The sequence below is a fragment of the Nyctereutes procyonoides genome, unplaced genomic scaffold (genome assembly GCF_905146905.1).
Source record: "Nyctereutes procyonoides isolate TBG_1078 unplaced genomic scaffold, NYPRO_anot_genome, whole genome shotgun sequence".
Classification (NCBI taxonomy): Eukaryota; Metazoa; Chordata; class Mammalia; order Carnivora; family Canidae; genus Nyctereutes; species Nyctereutes procyonoides.
In genome coordinates this window covers 56911171-56923705 of record NW_026575043.1, presented here as the reverse complement: position 1 = coordinate 56923705, position 12535 = coordinate 56911171, and the positions used below count along the sequence as shown (strand labels likewise).

Here is a 12535-nt window from a genome sequence, read left to right as displayed (position 1 = left end):
ATGGCAATTCCCTTCAGAGAGAACCCTGTGGCAGAAAAGCTTCCCAGACCTTGCAATTACTACCAAAAAAAAAAAAAAAAAAAAAGGTAGTTCTGGAAAAATTTTAAGTCCTCCCCCCTTGCCAATTCTAACAGTTCCCTCCATGAAGGGAAGCACCATCTTGGTGCTTTATCTTGGGCAAAGGGAGATCCAGGCAGCCACACTCTCTCTGCCCCATTGTCCTCACCCTGGAAGGGTTCAAAAGTGTCCATGAAGTCCAGATTGGGCTGCAGAGGAATCAGCCCCGGCTGGATCATGTCTGCGTTTCCCAGATGTGCTGTAAGAATCAGAAAGGGGAGACAGAGGAATCATTCTGCCTTCTCAATGCTGCAATAACATATAAAAAGCGTGGAATGGATTCTCCTGTCCCTGTTTATATTCTAGATTCTTCCAAGGAGAAATGCAGGCGGCTGGCTGGAATTTCTACCTTCTTGTGGGTTTGTGGCTATTCTCCACCCTCAGAAGGCAGGAAAGAGAGTTTTTATAAGAAAAGTAAAATAAGGATCAGGGAACAGACACTCCCAGGAAGCTGTGAACAGCTATGCAGAGATCCCCAGTTCTTAGTCATGGGCTCTTCCCTGAGGTGTTCACTGGATGCCTGAATGCTGCCAGGTAAAAGTCATGCCCAGAAATGTTTCTGATTTTCCTCCCAGTGAGTCAGAGGCCCTGTCACTTGGCCTAGGCACAAATCCTCTGCTAAGCGGACAGTATCAGAAATACAAAATTGATTCAGGCCAAATCCCCACTGTCTTCTCACAGGGGCATCATGGGCCTGACAGCTGCCCAGGAAGGCCCCCCTACAGTTCCCACCTACTCAGTGCACGTGGCCCTCAGATGCCAGTGAGGTTAGCCAATCCTGCCCTGGGGCACTGGGTTGAGGAGAGCTGGCAGAGAAGGAAGCCAGCTATGTGTTCAAAGTCAAGGATCTAGGGATGGGTTACCTATTTCCCGGGGGTTGGGCCAGGCCACCGGCTGGTGTGAGGAAAGCGTTGAGAAGAGGGTGTCACTGAATTCTGACATGAGCATGTCTGTGTCTAGCAGTGGGTCCTCCTCCATGGGGACCGGGGTCTTCCATCCATCCCCACGTTTGTGCCAATAAAGCATGTCATCATCCTACCGCCAACAGAGGGGGAAGAAAAAAATCAAAGGGGCACTAGTGAACTCAAAATTCCCAATCACTCACACAAGGCAAGTATGTTACCCTATTTTATAGAGCTGTAAGGGTTGTTGTAAAAGATGAGGTGAATGCATGAAGCAGGGAAAACTGGCCTGTTTCCTTGGCCTGCATGGCCTCCAGGTGAGAAGCAGGGCAGCCCCTCCTGGAGCTATAGAGATAGTCCATGCCCTCACCACCTCCTGCTGCGGGCTTCACTGTCGGGCCACCCACATCATTGCTGTTTCTTGTCAAAGGAGGGTTCCCATGAGGTCCTCACGGCCTCCACACTCACTCACCTGAGCCAGGCTGGAAAGGTCCTCATCCTTGTGTTGCTGTAGCTGTGGAGAAAAGGGGAGACACGGTGGTCACCTGGGGTGCTGGGAGGGGAGGAGGCCCTCAGCCTCTCCTCTTGGAAGTATCCAGGCCTCTTCTCCCTGGGAGGCACATGAGGGATCCTGCTCTCTGTCATTCCTGAACCCAGGCTAGACAGAGAAGAGATTTGCAACCAGTGTTTGTGGAATAACTAGCAGTGAGAGAAACTGAGACCACAGATAACGGCCAAAGTAAGCCCATCACTTGGGCTGGGCTGGAACATTGGGTTCCACAGGGGCAGTGATGGGCCAGTGTCTGAACACAGTACTTAGAGCCTTCCCTCCCCTATGGGGGCTTCCTGAACATGCCCTTCTTGGAGCCCAAACCAGATACCCTTTTCTTGAAGTAGGTTCTCCACTTGTGATATTCCCGGATCACAATCTCAATGCGGCTTTTCCAGTACTTCCCTTCAGTGGTGATGGCCTGTGAAGAGATACAGATTTGAATCAAAAGAGGGTGATTGTCAGAACTCAACCTGAAAATAAAGACTCATCTGACACCGGCAGTCAGCCCCAGGCAATCCAGCTCAGAGAACCCTACCACATGCATAGAATTTCATTTACAAAGTGTTCCACCTCTTCTGTGCTACAACTAGCCTCTACCCTAAAGATGTGCTTTTATTTCATGACCTCAGATAACCAAGCACGGTTCAGTAGCAGAGGTCAGAGAGAGTGCTCAGGTGGGGAAGAGGGAGAAGGTCCTCACCCAGGCACTGGAAAAGCCCTACAGATCACGGGGGTAGCATGGAATGCCCTTACCCAGGAGACTCTGCCACATTTTCAAAGGGTGAAATTTTAGGTGGAAAGTGACTTCAAGAGGAGCTACTTCAACCTTCCCATCATGCAAGCGAGCCCCTTCCATCATATCCCTGAAGACCTCTAGTGACAAAGAAGGCACGACTGCCTCAGAGAACCTGCCTCACTTTCAGGTTTATGGCTGTTTACAGCTTTTTTTGTTTGTTTGTTTATGGCTGGAATATATTAAAGCAATTCCAAGATGTCATAAGACCCATATAATTTCACCTAAAAGTACTTCATTGTGTGTCTGACAGTGAAGAATCTTCACAATGAGCAATACGGTATTATGACCAGACCTACCAAATTGGTATTTCTTAATATTATCCAATACTGGATCACATTCCATTGCAAAGGGTCTTTCATTGGGTTACTTTCTAATTGTTTCCCCTTTTATTCTAACAGTGAGACATGGTTGGATAACATTAAAACAATGCAGAAGGGCATAAAGGGTACCTGCCTCACTCTAATTACCCTCCCCCAAGGTACAGGCACAAATAAAGGATTCTGTATATCCTTCTAGACTTTTCCTACACACATATAATTATGTAGATACACACTTTAAAAAAATTAACATAAAGTTGCTAAAATACTGCTGCACAACTTTTTTTTTTTCATTTACTATTTCTTCAGCATCTTTCCATCTCAGTATATAAAGATCTTGAGGTCATTCTTTAACTGTTAAAGACTTCTGCCTTGTAAAGAGCCCAGATGGCCTTCCTGCTGAGTTCCAGTGAGATACCAATGTTAAGGGACAGAGAAGAGTAAGCCCCAATGGGAGAACCCCTCAGTCTTTGGGTCAGCCCATCCTGAGAAGAGGGGAGCCTCTGTAGGCTTTCACATCCTGGTCCTTGCAAGGTTACCATGGTTGCCAGCACAGCACAGCCGGACCTTCTCCTTGTGCCCCTTACTCCCTCTGCAGGATCTAACCGCTATTCCCAGCCCTGAGAGAGTCACTTCCTCCTAGGCAGATCCTTTCCAGTTATTGATGGTCACGAGCCAAGTACCTCTGGCCTGCGATGCTCATCTACTTCCACAGAGCCATCTAGTGGAGTGACGAAGTGGCACACGGGATTCTTGCGCTTCTCCAAATCTGGGCAGAGAAAAGATGAGACATCATCACTATGACCAAGACCCTGAAGGAGTCCCTAGCCCCTCAGTCCACATCTCCCTCAGGGTGGGACCCTCCCAAGTGTCCTTTCCTTCTCCTTCCCTTGAAAATGAGATTTCAGAGAATAAAGGAAAAGAATCTGTCAGTAGCTCATCAGTAAGAAAGGGAGTCGCTTATCAAGAGAAACATCAGCCTAACCTAAGCATGCCCCAAGCATGGTGACCTCCTGCAAAGCTCACCAGATCTACTGGCACAAACCTAGCTAGAGATAGAATAAGGTCTGGGTCTGCATCTTTTTTGACCTGCTGAAAATAGGAACTGTTCCCTAACTCTTCAAATGTCACCTCTCTGCTACAACCTCCTTGACTCTCCTGAAAAGAACTAACCCCTCTGTCCTCCTCTGCCTTTACAACACTGAGCCCAAGCGTCCAACCTAATAGTGAGCATATTATGCTATGAGCACCTGGCTAACACATCTGTCTCCTGCAGATTATGGGCAACAACACGACACAGACCACGTGACTGGTGCCCTGTGCCTGACACCTGAGAAGTATCCAGTTCATTAGGATCTGGGCTTGATTTCCTACTGCTGCAGATAGCCCAAGAGAGGCTTCCTTTTGAGGCATAATGTTTGATAAGTGGGCTCTGGGGGCCCAAGTGCAAAGGCCTCCAGGTGGTAGAACCTTGGGGCCCCTGCAGTTCCCTCCTGCCAGAAGCCCATATAGGACTCACACTGCATGTACCACGCCCGCCAGATGGCATTATTAAGCCGGATCTTGTCTCTCCACTGGAGCTTCAGGCCCTTGAAATTCTTCCACTTCGGAGACACCAACTTTCCACTGAAAGGTAAGACAAAGAGGGAAACTTAGTGGTTCCTCTGAAAATGAAATGAAATTAAAAAGCGCCACCCACTCACTCCAGGCCTCAAAATTCTGGATTAACCCATCACAAGCCATAGGCTAGGCTTAATAGAAGACGCGAATCACTTTGGGATTTCTTCAAAGTGATCCACAGTAGGGAAGGGGGAGGTGGGAGTAGTGGTGGTATCAGCTCAGAGGGGACAGGACCGGCCACAGGCTGGTAAGTGTTGGAGTGGGACAACAGCATACAGGTTCACTATTAGTCTATTAACTTTGACTTGTCTTTTAAATATTCCATAATTAATGGGACGCCTGGGTGGCTCAGCGGTTGAGTGTCTGCCTTCTGCTCAGGGCATGATCACGGGGTCTCAGGATCGAGTCCCATGTCGGGCTCCTTGCAGGAAGCCTGCTTCTCTCTGCCTCTGTCTCTGCCCCTACCCTCTCTGTCTCTCATGAAAAAATAAATAAATTCTAAAGATTTTATTTTACTCGATCCCAGAACTTGGGGATCACTCCCTGAACTGAAGGCAGATGCTCAACTGCTGAGCCACCCAGGCGTCCCAATAAAATCTTTTTAAACATTCCATAATCAGGGCAGCCTGGGTGGCTCAGCAGTTTAGCGCCACCTTCAGCCCAGGGTGTCGTCCTGGAGACCTGGGATCGAGTCCCACATCGGGCTCCCTGCATGGAGCCTGCTTCTCCCTCTGCCTGTCTCTGCACCTCTCTCTCTCTCTCATGAATAAATAAATAAAATTTTTTTAAAAAAATTCCATAATTAAAGTTAAAAATCTTCTGATTTTTCAATATATCAGGTCATCACATTGTACACCTTACTTCAATCTATGCAATGCTGTATGTCAGTTACAACCCAATAAAGTGGGGACGGGGGCCAAGGCAGGAAGAAAAAAGAGAAATCTGCTGGCAAATGAATGAAAGCCAAGCTCCTGGGATCCCTGGGTGGCGCAGCGGTTTAGCGCCTGCCTTTGGCCCTGGGCGCAATCCTGGAGATCCGGAATCGAATCCCACATCGGGCTCCCGGTGCATGGAGCCTGCTTCTCCCTCTGCCTGTGTTTCTGCCTCTCTCTCTCTCACTGCGTGCCTATCATAAATAAATAAAAAAAAAATTTAAAAAAAAAGAAAGAAAGCCAAGCTCCTTTACCTTGGTCCACCTCCTCTGCCACCAGTCCCCAAGAGGCACTTAGAATATGGGCACACAAATATCCCACTGGCCTTCAAGCCTGTGGGGCCCTCTCCTGCCCCCAGACCTGTGCACACATGGTCCTCATGCTCAGGGAGCTCCCTCTGCCACCTACTCCACTACAATCTCTTCTGTGCTGGCACTGGCCTCACCTTTGCTGATGACTCCTTCAGGGTCCCTGAGCACCATTCAAACTCAAAGGTGGCACTCACATAGAGCGGTGCCCACAACCAAACCTCCATGCAGTACCCTGCAGCTTGCTGAGGGGAGGGCCCATCAGGTATCACCTTAAGTACCTAGCATAGACCCTGGTATATAGCAGGGCCTTGGATTAATTCTTCTGTGGATGAGTTAAGGAGTCCTTGCACATCAAGCTAACAGCAGCAGATGAGGAACACTTCCCAGTGGCACAGCCTTCTCAGACAGTTTAGTTTTCTAAGTGTGTGTCAGAAGCCACCTCTGGGCAGTTGGCCCAGGCCTTCCCTTTTTCAGAAGGCTTGAGACAGGCAAGGCATGATCTTTAGTCTATATCCTAGGGGTTCTGGTGTTCTACCTGACTGTGAGCCCTGGCTCTGCCTCTTCTGCAAACCCACTCAGAAATCTCGTGAGGAACAGCAATGGGGTCTCCAAAGATAGTATCCAAGCAGTAAATCCTACCTGAACCTGAGAATCTGGGTTAAAAAGCAAAACCCCTGGCTGTGGACCTGGCAAAGACCTCGTGCCTCTCCCACCTAACTCAGTGAGCCAGGCTTTGAAGCACACAGGCCAGAAGACCATGGTCCCCAGAGAGAAAATGTCATAGGCCGCCCTTACAGAATTTGAGGAACAGACAGAGGGTTGGATGCTTCCAACCTCTCAGATACTTTCCTTGCCATTTCTTCCCAGTCCAAAGGTACTCCTAACCCACCTCTAAGTGGTCCGCTTTCACTTAGGTTCAGTGGCCAGCAGCTAGCACCCAGGTCTTGAGCCTCTGCTGTAGTGGGCAGTGTTTACAGGCAGGTAACTTGTTTGACACACCAGCTTCCTGGGTAAACTCAAGATGATACCGTCTCCTCCAGAGTGTTTTAATAAGGATTAAATGAGAGACAGTGTTGTGTGTATGTACATATACACTTAGACACATATAACTGGTAAACCCTACAGCAAAATGTTATTCATAACCACCTCAATTATCTGGATTTAAGTTATTAAGTGAAAGCCCTGAGTTTTCACAGCTCCTGACTTGAGAAGTCCTTTCTTTTGTGTTTGTCCCCACTGTGATGTGGCTCTTCCTTCTCCACAAGAGGCAAAAGGTGACACCCACAGTACCACCCTTGATACCAGTGAACAAAGACCTGGTCAGAGGTCTAAGTGCTTTGAAGGCAGGCACTGGGTCTCACTCACTCATTGGACATGGGATGAATGCTACAAATGGAGGACAGGAACAGATGGGGCACATGAGGTCCTACCCCTGTGGAGCATACCAGGTGCTGAGGGATCACAAGGAAGAGCAGATGGCTGTGGGAGCATAAAGTCACATAACCAAGCCAGTCTGAATAGTCAGGGGAGGCTTTCTGGAGGAGGTGACATCTCAGGTACCATCTGGAGGATAAGGAAACTGGGTTCAACCCCGAGATAGGGCGTGGTCCTTGCTGCTCTTCTGCCTGCTTGTGATGCCCCTGAGGTGAGCAACAACACGCCTGGTCAAGAGCTCCTTCCTGCATGAGGCCGGTGGGAGGTGTGTGGAGTGATTTATGCCAGGCTGGAGAGCAGAGCACACAGCACACAGATCAGGTGCCACAGCTTGGCAAAACCAACCCTCTTTCCCCTCCTCTGCAAGACCTCCCAGCAACTTGGAAGGTGGTTCCAGGAAACAAAACAAAACAAAACAAAACAAAACAAAAAACTGTCCCTGTTTTTACCTCCTTAAGGGGAAAAAAACACTTTTTCTGTAATTGATAGCTTCCTCATGCTGAAGCCAGGATTCAAAGGCCGCTTTCTCTGTGGCATCCTGCTGAGGTGTTCGCCACCTCCAGAGATGGCAGCGGAGGACAGAAGTAGAAGGGCTGCAGTGGGAACAAGGACCCTGGGGAAGAGAACAACCTTTGGTGTCCTGCAGTGTTCTGTTGAGAACTGACTGTTGCACTTAACTACAAACCGAACCTCACCCCTGCTTTGTTAAAAAAAAAAAAAAAAAAGTGGCTGATGTGTGCAGAAGGCCATCTTCTCAAAGACATCAGATGACATTGGATCTTCAATTACATACAATGAAGAAGTGGGAAGATGCAAAGAGAGCTCAAACCCTGCGGGCAAGAAACCAAACTGGACAGGGGGCAGTTTGGGGTTCTCCTTTTCTTCCTCTTCGCTTGCTGAAATAGCTCGCTTTTCCTTGATGTTTGTCAAATCTGGTCAAACCTCAGCACAAATACATAGGAGTTCAGAATATACAACTGGTTCCGCATCTTCATCCCAGATTCCTGTAATACCTCCACAGTCAACAGGTGGTGCTCAACCAACACAAAGAAGTGAGTCCAGGGGATCCCTGGGTGGCTCAGCGGTTTAGCGCCTGCCTTTGGCCTGGGCACGATCCTGGAGTCCTGGGATCAAGTCCCACATCAGGCTCCTGGCATGGAGCCTGCTTCTTCCTCCTCCTGTGTCTCTGCCTCTCTCTCTCTCTCTCTCTCTCTCTCTCTCTTTCTCTCTCATAAATAAATCTTTAAAAAAAAAAGATTAAAAAAAAAAAAAAAGAAGTGAGTCCCAAACCAAAACCTAAAACACCCACGAAAGTAGAGACAGTGAAAGAGCAACTAGGATGTTATGGTGATTGACCACCCCTTGCCCACAGAAATTTCAAGACAAGATATGAAGCAGCACATACAGTTCTATACATATATCAAGGTACTATAAAGGAAAAAGGAATCCATAGACACATTTTTAGAAAAATGTGGGGATACATTTTTTTTTAAGATTTTTATTTATTCATGAGAGACACACACAGAGAGAGGCAGAGACACAGACAGAGGGAGAACAGGCTCCTCACAGGGAGCTCATTGTGGGACTCGATTCCCAGTCCTGGGATCATGCTCTAAGCAGAAGGCAGGCGCTCAACTGCTGAGCCACCCAGGCATCCCTGAGGATAAATTAATCTTCAAGTTTCTTCACTGATGGGCTTCTCAGAGCCTTTGGTGCACTGATGTCACTGTCAATCTTCAAGGAGGGGACAGGAGACATTCCCTATGCAGACATCCACAGACCAAACCTGGACTGGATCCTTTTCATGGGGGATACCCAATGTCTAGTTTGCCAGGGAACCTACTAGGAAGGGCTGCTCTATACACTTCTAAAATGGAACGTGCAGCTCCTTGACAGAGCTCTCTAGAGCAGTAGCTCCAGAAAGCATCAGTAGTCAGGCTTCTGCTCCCCCCAACCCTGCCCCACATTAAAAAATTCTCCAGACATGGCTGATGGGGGTATTTCTTGGCTTAAGGATTATGCTACATTCCTTCTTTTTAGGGGTGGGGTGGGGTACAGGAGGCGGGAGGAAAGGGAGAGAGAGGGAGAATCTTAAGCACAGGCTCAGCACAGAGCCCAACACAGGGCTCAATCTTACAACCCTGAAATCATGACCTGAGCCTAAATCAAGAGTGGGACATTTGACTGACTGAGCCACCTAGGGGCCCCACCACATTCCTTCTTTAAAGTGTAACCAGAAACACACTACAAAAATTTCTAAGACTACTGGTTTCTCCTCGATAAACAAAGCCCTCTTCTGGCCTCACCTCCCAAAACTGCCCTCCTACATGCCCCATGGGCTTCCCTGTCAGAACAATGACCTCAAGATTCTCCTCCAAACTACAAACTAGACCTTGGGAAGGCCAAGGTCTAGGGCTGACTCATCCCAGCACAGTGCCTGGCACACAGAAAGCACTTTTAAGTACAGAGCTACTAAGTGAGTGCTAACCTTTTCCATAATGAAAAATCTTCACACTGTCCTACCATGGACACTCTCCTAGGAGACAGGCTCCAGACCTGAAATAGGAAATTCAGAATACAACAAAGGTCTCTCAAAACTATTGGTGGGAAGCACCTGACGGGCTCAGCTGGTTAAGCAGCTGACTCTTGGTTTCAATTCAGGTCATGATCTCAGGGTCATGGATCGAGCCCTGCATCAGGCTCTTCACTCAGTGGGGAGTCTACTTGAGTTTTCTCTCTCTCTCTCCCTCTGCCCCTCTTCCCGTAAATAAATCTTAAAAACAAACGAACACCTGTTGTTGGATAGACTAGCAAACCCTGACTTCTTCAGAGGTCTGGCAAGAGACTGCTTTGGAATGGAAATTAAAGTGCAAGCTTTGCACAGACAGGAGCTGAAATTAAGAAGAACAGGGGTAGGTGGGACCAGATGGGATGGATTCTGTCCATCCCAGGTAGGATTAACTCCTAACTCCTAGTCAGATCATTCTCTCTAGAAGAAAGCATGCAGAGGGCTCTAGGATCTGTCGCTATAGGTCCCAGAAGAGGCGTGGAGCCCATTCATTTCCGCTGAACCATACTTGCCTGTTACAGAGCAGTATTTCTTTGCCATTCCTAGAAATGCTTCCTGGACCCCCAGCAGCAAGACCTCCCTAGTCCTGCCTCCTTATTCCCACTTGGCGAGGTAGAGTGGGTATGTTATCCTGAGTGTAGAAGGAGGAACTGGAGTGCGTGGTCCAGGCCCTTCCCCTCCTCTCCTCTTAGGAGCAAGCTGCCATTTCTCCTGTTCTCCTACAGAGCCTGGGGTGGCAGATGGGACCCGTCCTAGTCCAGGACTGCCCATACTGCCTGGAAACAGTCTGGGGTTCATCTGTAAGTCATACCCTCAGCCTGGTCAACCATAAAGGTAATATTTTGTCTGACTACCATTTATTCACTCTTCTTTATTGTGGTCAAGTACATATAACATAGAATTTACCATTTGAACCATTTTAAAGCATATGATTCAGTGGCTTTAAGCACATTCACAATGCTGTGTGCCCATCACTGCTACTTAGGTTCAGAAGAGTTTTCATCACCGCAAAAGGAAGCCCTATACTCATGGAGCAGTCACTCCCCATTTCTTCCTCCCCCTGCCCTGGCAACCACTAATCTACTTTGTCTCTCTGAGTTTGTTTCTTCTGGACATTTCATGTAAACAGAATGATAAAATAGGTGCCCATCTGTGTGTGGCTTCTTTTACCAAGCACACTAATTTCAAGAGTCATCCACATTGTAAGATGTCCTAGTACTTCGTTCCTTTCCATGGCTGAATCATATCCCACTGGGTGGACAGACCACATTTGTTTATTGTTTCACCCACTGATGGACATTTGTTGTTTCACCTTTTGGCTGTCATGAATAGTGCTGCTGGGGATCAACTTCTGTTTCATTTCCCTAACATTTCCCTACACAATCTCCCTAATTGTGTACAGTTCTATTATAGAGTGCAATGCCCTTTGTGGGGATGTGTGTACAAACACACATGGCTTGTCTGAACTGTTCTTTGAGTGTTCCCCCCCCCCCCATCCCTGTGCCCACTGTGCTGGACTGCAGGGGAAAGAGTTCTGATCATTAAGCTGGCACTGGGAACAGAAGGATGGCTGGAGGACAAGCAGAGTGTGTCAACACTTTCGATGCACATCCCTTCAGGACCTGATTCTGCAGACTCACATGTGCACAAGGACACACATGGGAAGACATCACAAGGCAGCACTGACGTGGCAGCAAAAGGCTGGAAATGTACACACTCATCAAAGCAAAATGGTTTAAAAACTGTGCTGTAGGTTTAGTGCCTGCCTTTAGCCCAGGGCGTGATCCTGGAGTCCTGGGATTGAGTCCCACATCGGGCTTCCTGCATGGGGCCTGCTTCTCCCTCTGCCTGTGTCTCTGCCTCTCTTTCTCTGCATCTTTCACAAATAAATAAATATAATATTTTAAAAAAAAACAACTGTGCTGTATCCACACAGATGGACACTATGGAGCAACTAAAATCACAGCATACATTTTATTCGCTGATTTACAGGCAAGATCAACAAGTTGCATGAAATGAGAAGAAAACTAAGGTGCAAGATGCACAGCCATGGCCACCATGTGTATTTGTAACAGGGAGATAGGCACACAAGACACAGCGGGGGATGGGGGGGTGGCAGGACGGAGACTGCCTGTCAGTCTCAGAAACAGGGACAGGGAAACAGTGATTTCCCTTCAGAGAGCTAAAGCAGAGATTAAGGGATTCAGTTGGAGAATTAGTTTTCACTGTTTACTGATTTATACTGCTTAAATATAATACAATAATATGTTATTTTTTCAAAGTAAATAAGGCAAAAAGACCAGGTATAGTTCAAGACCTTCTAATAGGGCTTCTAGTCAATTAGGCTTCTAGTTAATTGATGATGGCAATTAATCACATAAGCAGATACAAAATTTATGTGCAAGTCAGTTTTGTGAACTAGACCCAAATATGAAGCTAATGCTTAGTAAGTGGTTTCTTTATGAGTGAGTGGATGAATAATGCTCAGACTGGTCTCTCTTCCAGGATTCTCTTTTTCTTCAAAAGAGCGGTCTCTATTGGCTTTCCTGGGATCTGGGCCTGATTCCACAGGCTGCTAGGAGCCAAAACTAACAGGCTTCAGACAGACAAAGGTTCATTGAGGAGCCAAGACGTGGGGAGGACGCACAGCGAGAGGCATGGCAGGAGAAGGGCAATGTGTTTAATAGAATTGCCTGAGCCGTGGGCCTCTGCCTTGGGCCTTCTGCCCAAGGAGAGCCTCCTCCCAAAGGAAACTCGTGAGGTTGTCAGGCCCTGCTCCCATGCCTAAACATGGGTCCTCTCCACTGTACCTGCAATCCATCTTCCTTGTGGGTTGCTTGGTGTCTATTTTATTTTTTTATATTCAGAGAAAGTTCTGTTGGAGAAGCAGATTCTAAGGACAAACACAGCAAGGCAGGAACATGGTATCCTGAGGTCTTGGTCCCAGGTCTGTCCTGCTGACAAGATGACTGAATGTGTGTTGT

The 12535-nt window shown here is 47.7% G+C and overlaps 1 protein-coding gene across 2 annotated transcripts in view; it reads right to left on the bottom strand.

Moving 5' to 3' along the window:
• The window catches only part of MLXIP (MLX interacting protein), a 59185-nt gene that overhangs the window by 12466 nt on the left and 34184 nt on the right, over positions 1 to 12535 (bottom strand). For both annotated transcript variants that reach the window (XM_055322771.1, XM_055322772.1), the window contains exons 2-7: positions 4205 to 4311; positions 3369 to 3454; positions 1901 to 1990; positions 1492 to 1533; positions 981 to 1152; positions 227 to 316 (exon numbers count right to left, since the gene is read on the bottom strand). In XM_055322771.1, coding sequence (XP_055178746.1) covers positions 227 to 316; positions 981 to 1152; positions 1492 to 1533; positions 1901 to 1990; positions 3369 to 3454; positions 4205 to 4311 — 587 coding nt within the window. The remainder of the gene's footprint in view (positions 1 to 226; positions 317 to 980; positions 1153 to 1491; positions 1534 to 1900; positions 1991 to 3368; positions 3455 to 4204; positions 4312 to 12535) is intronic.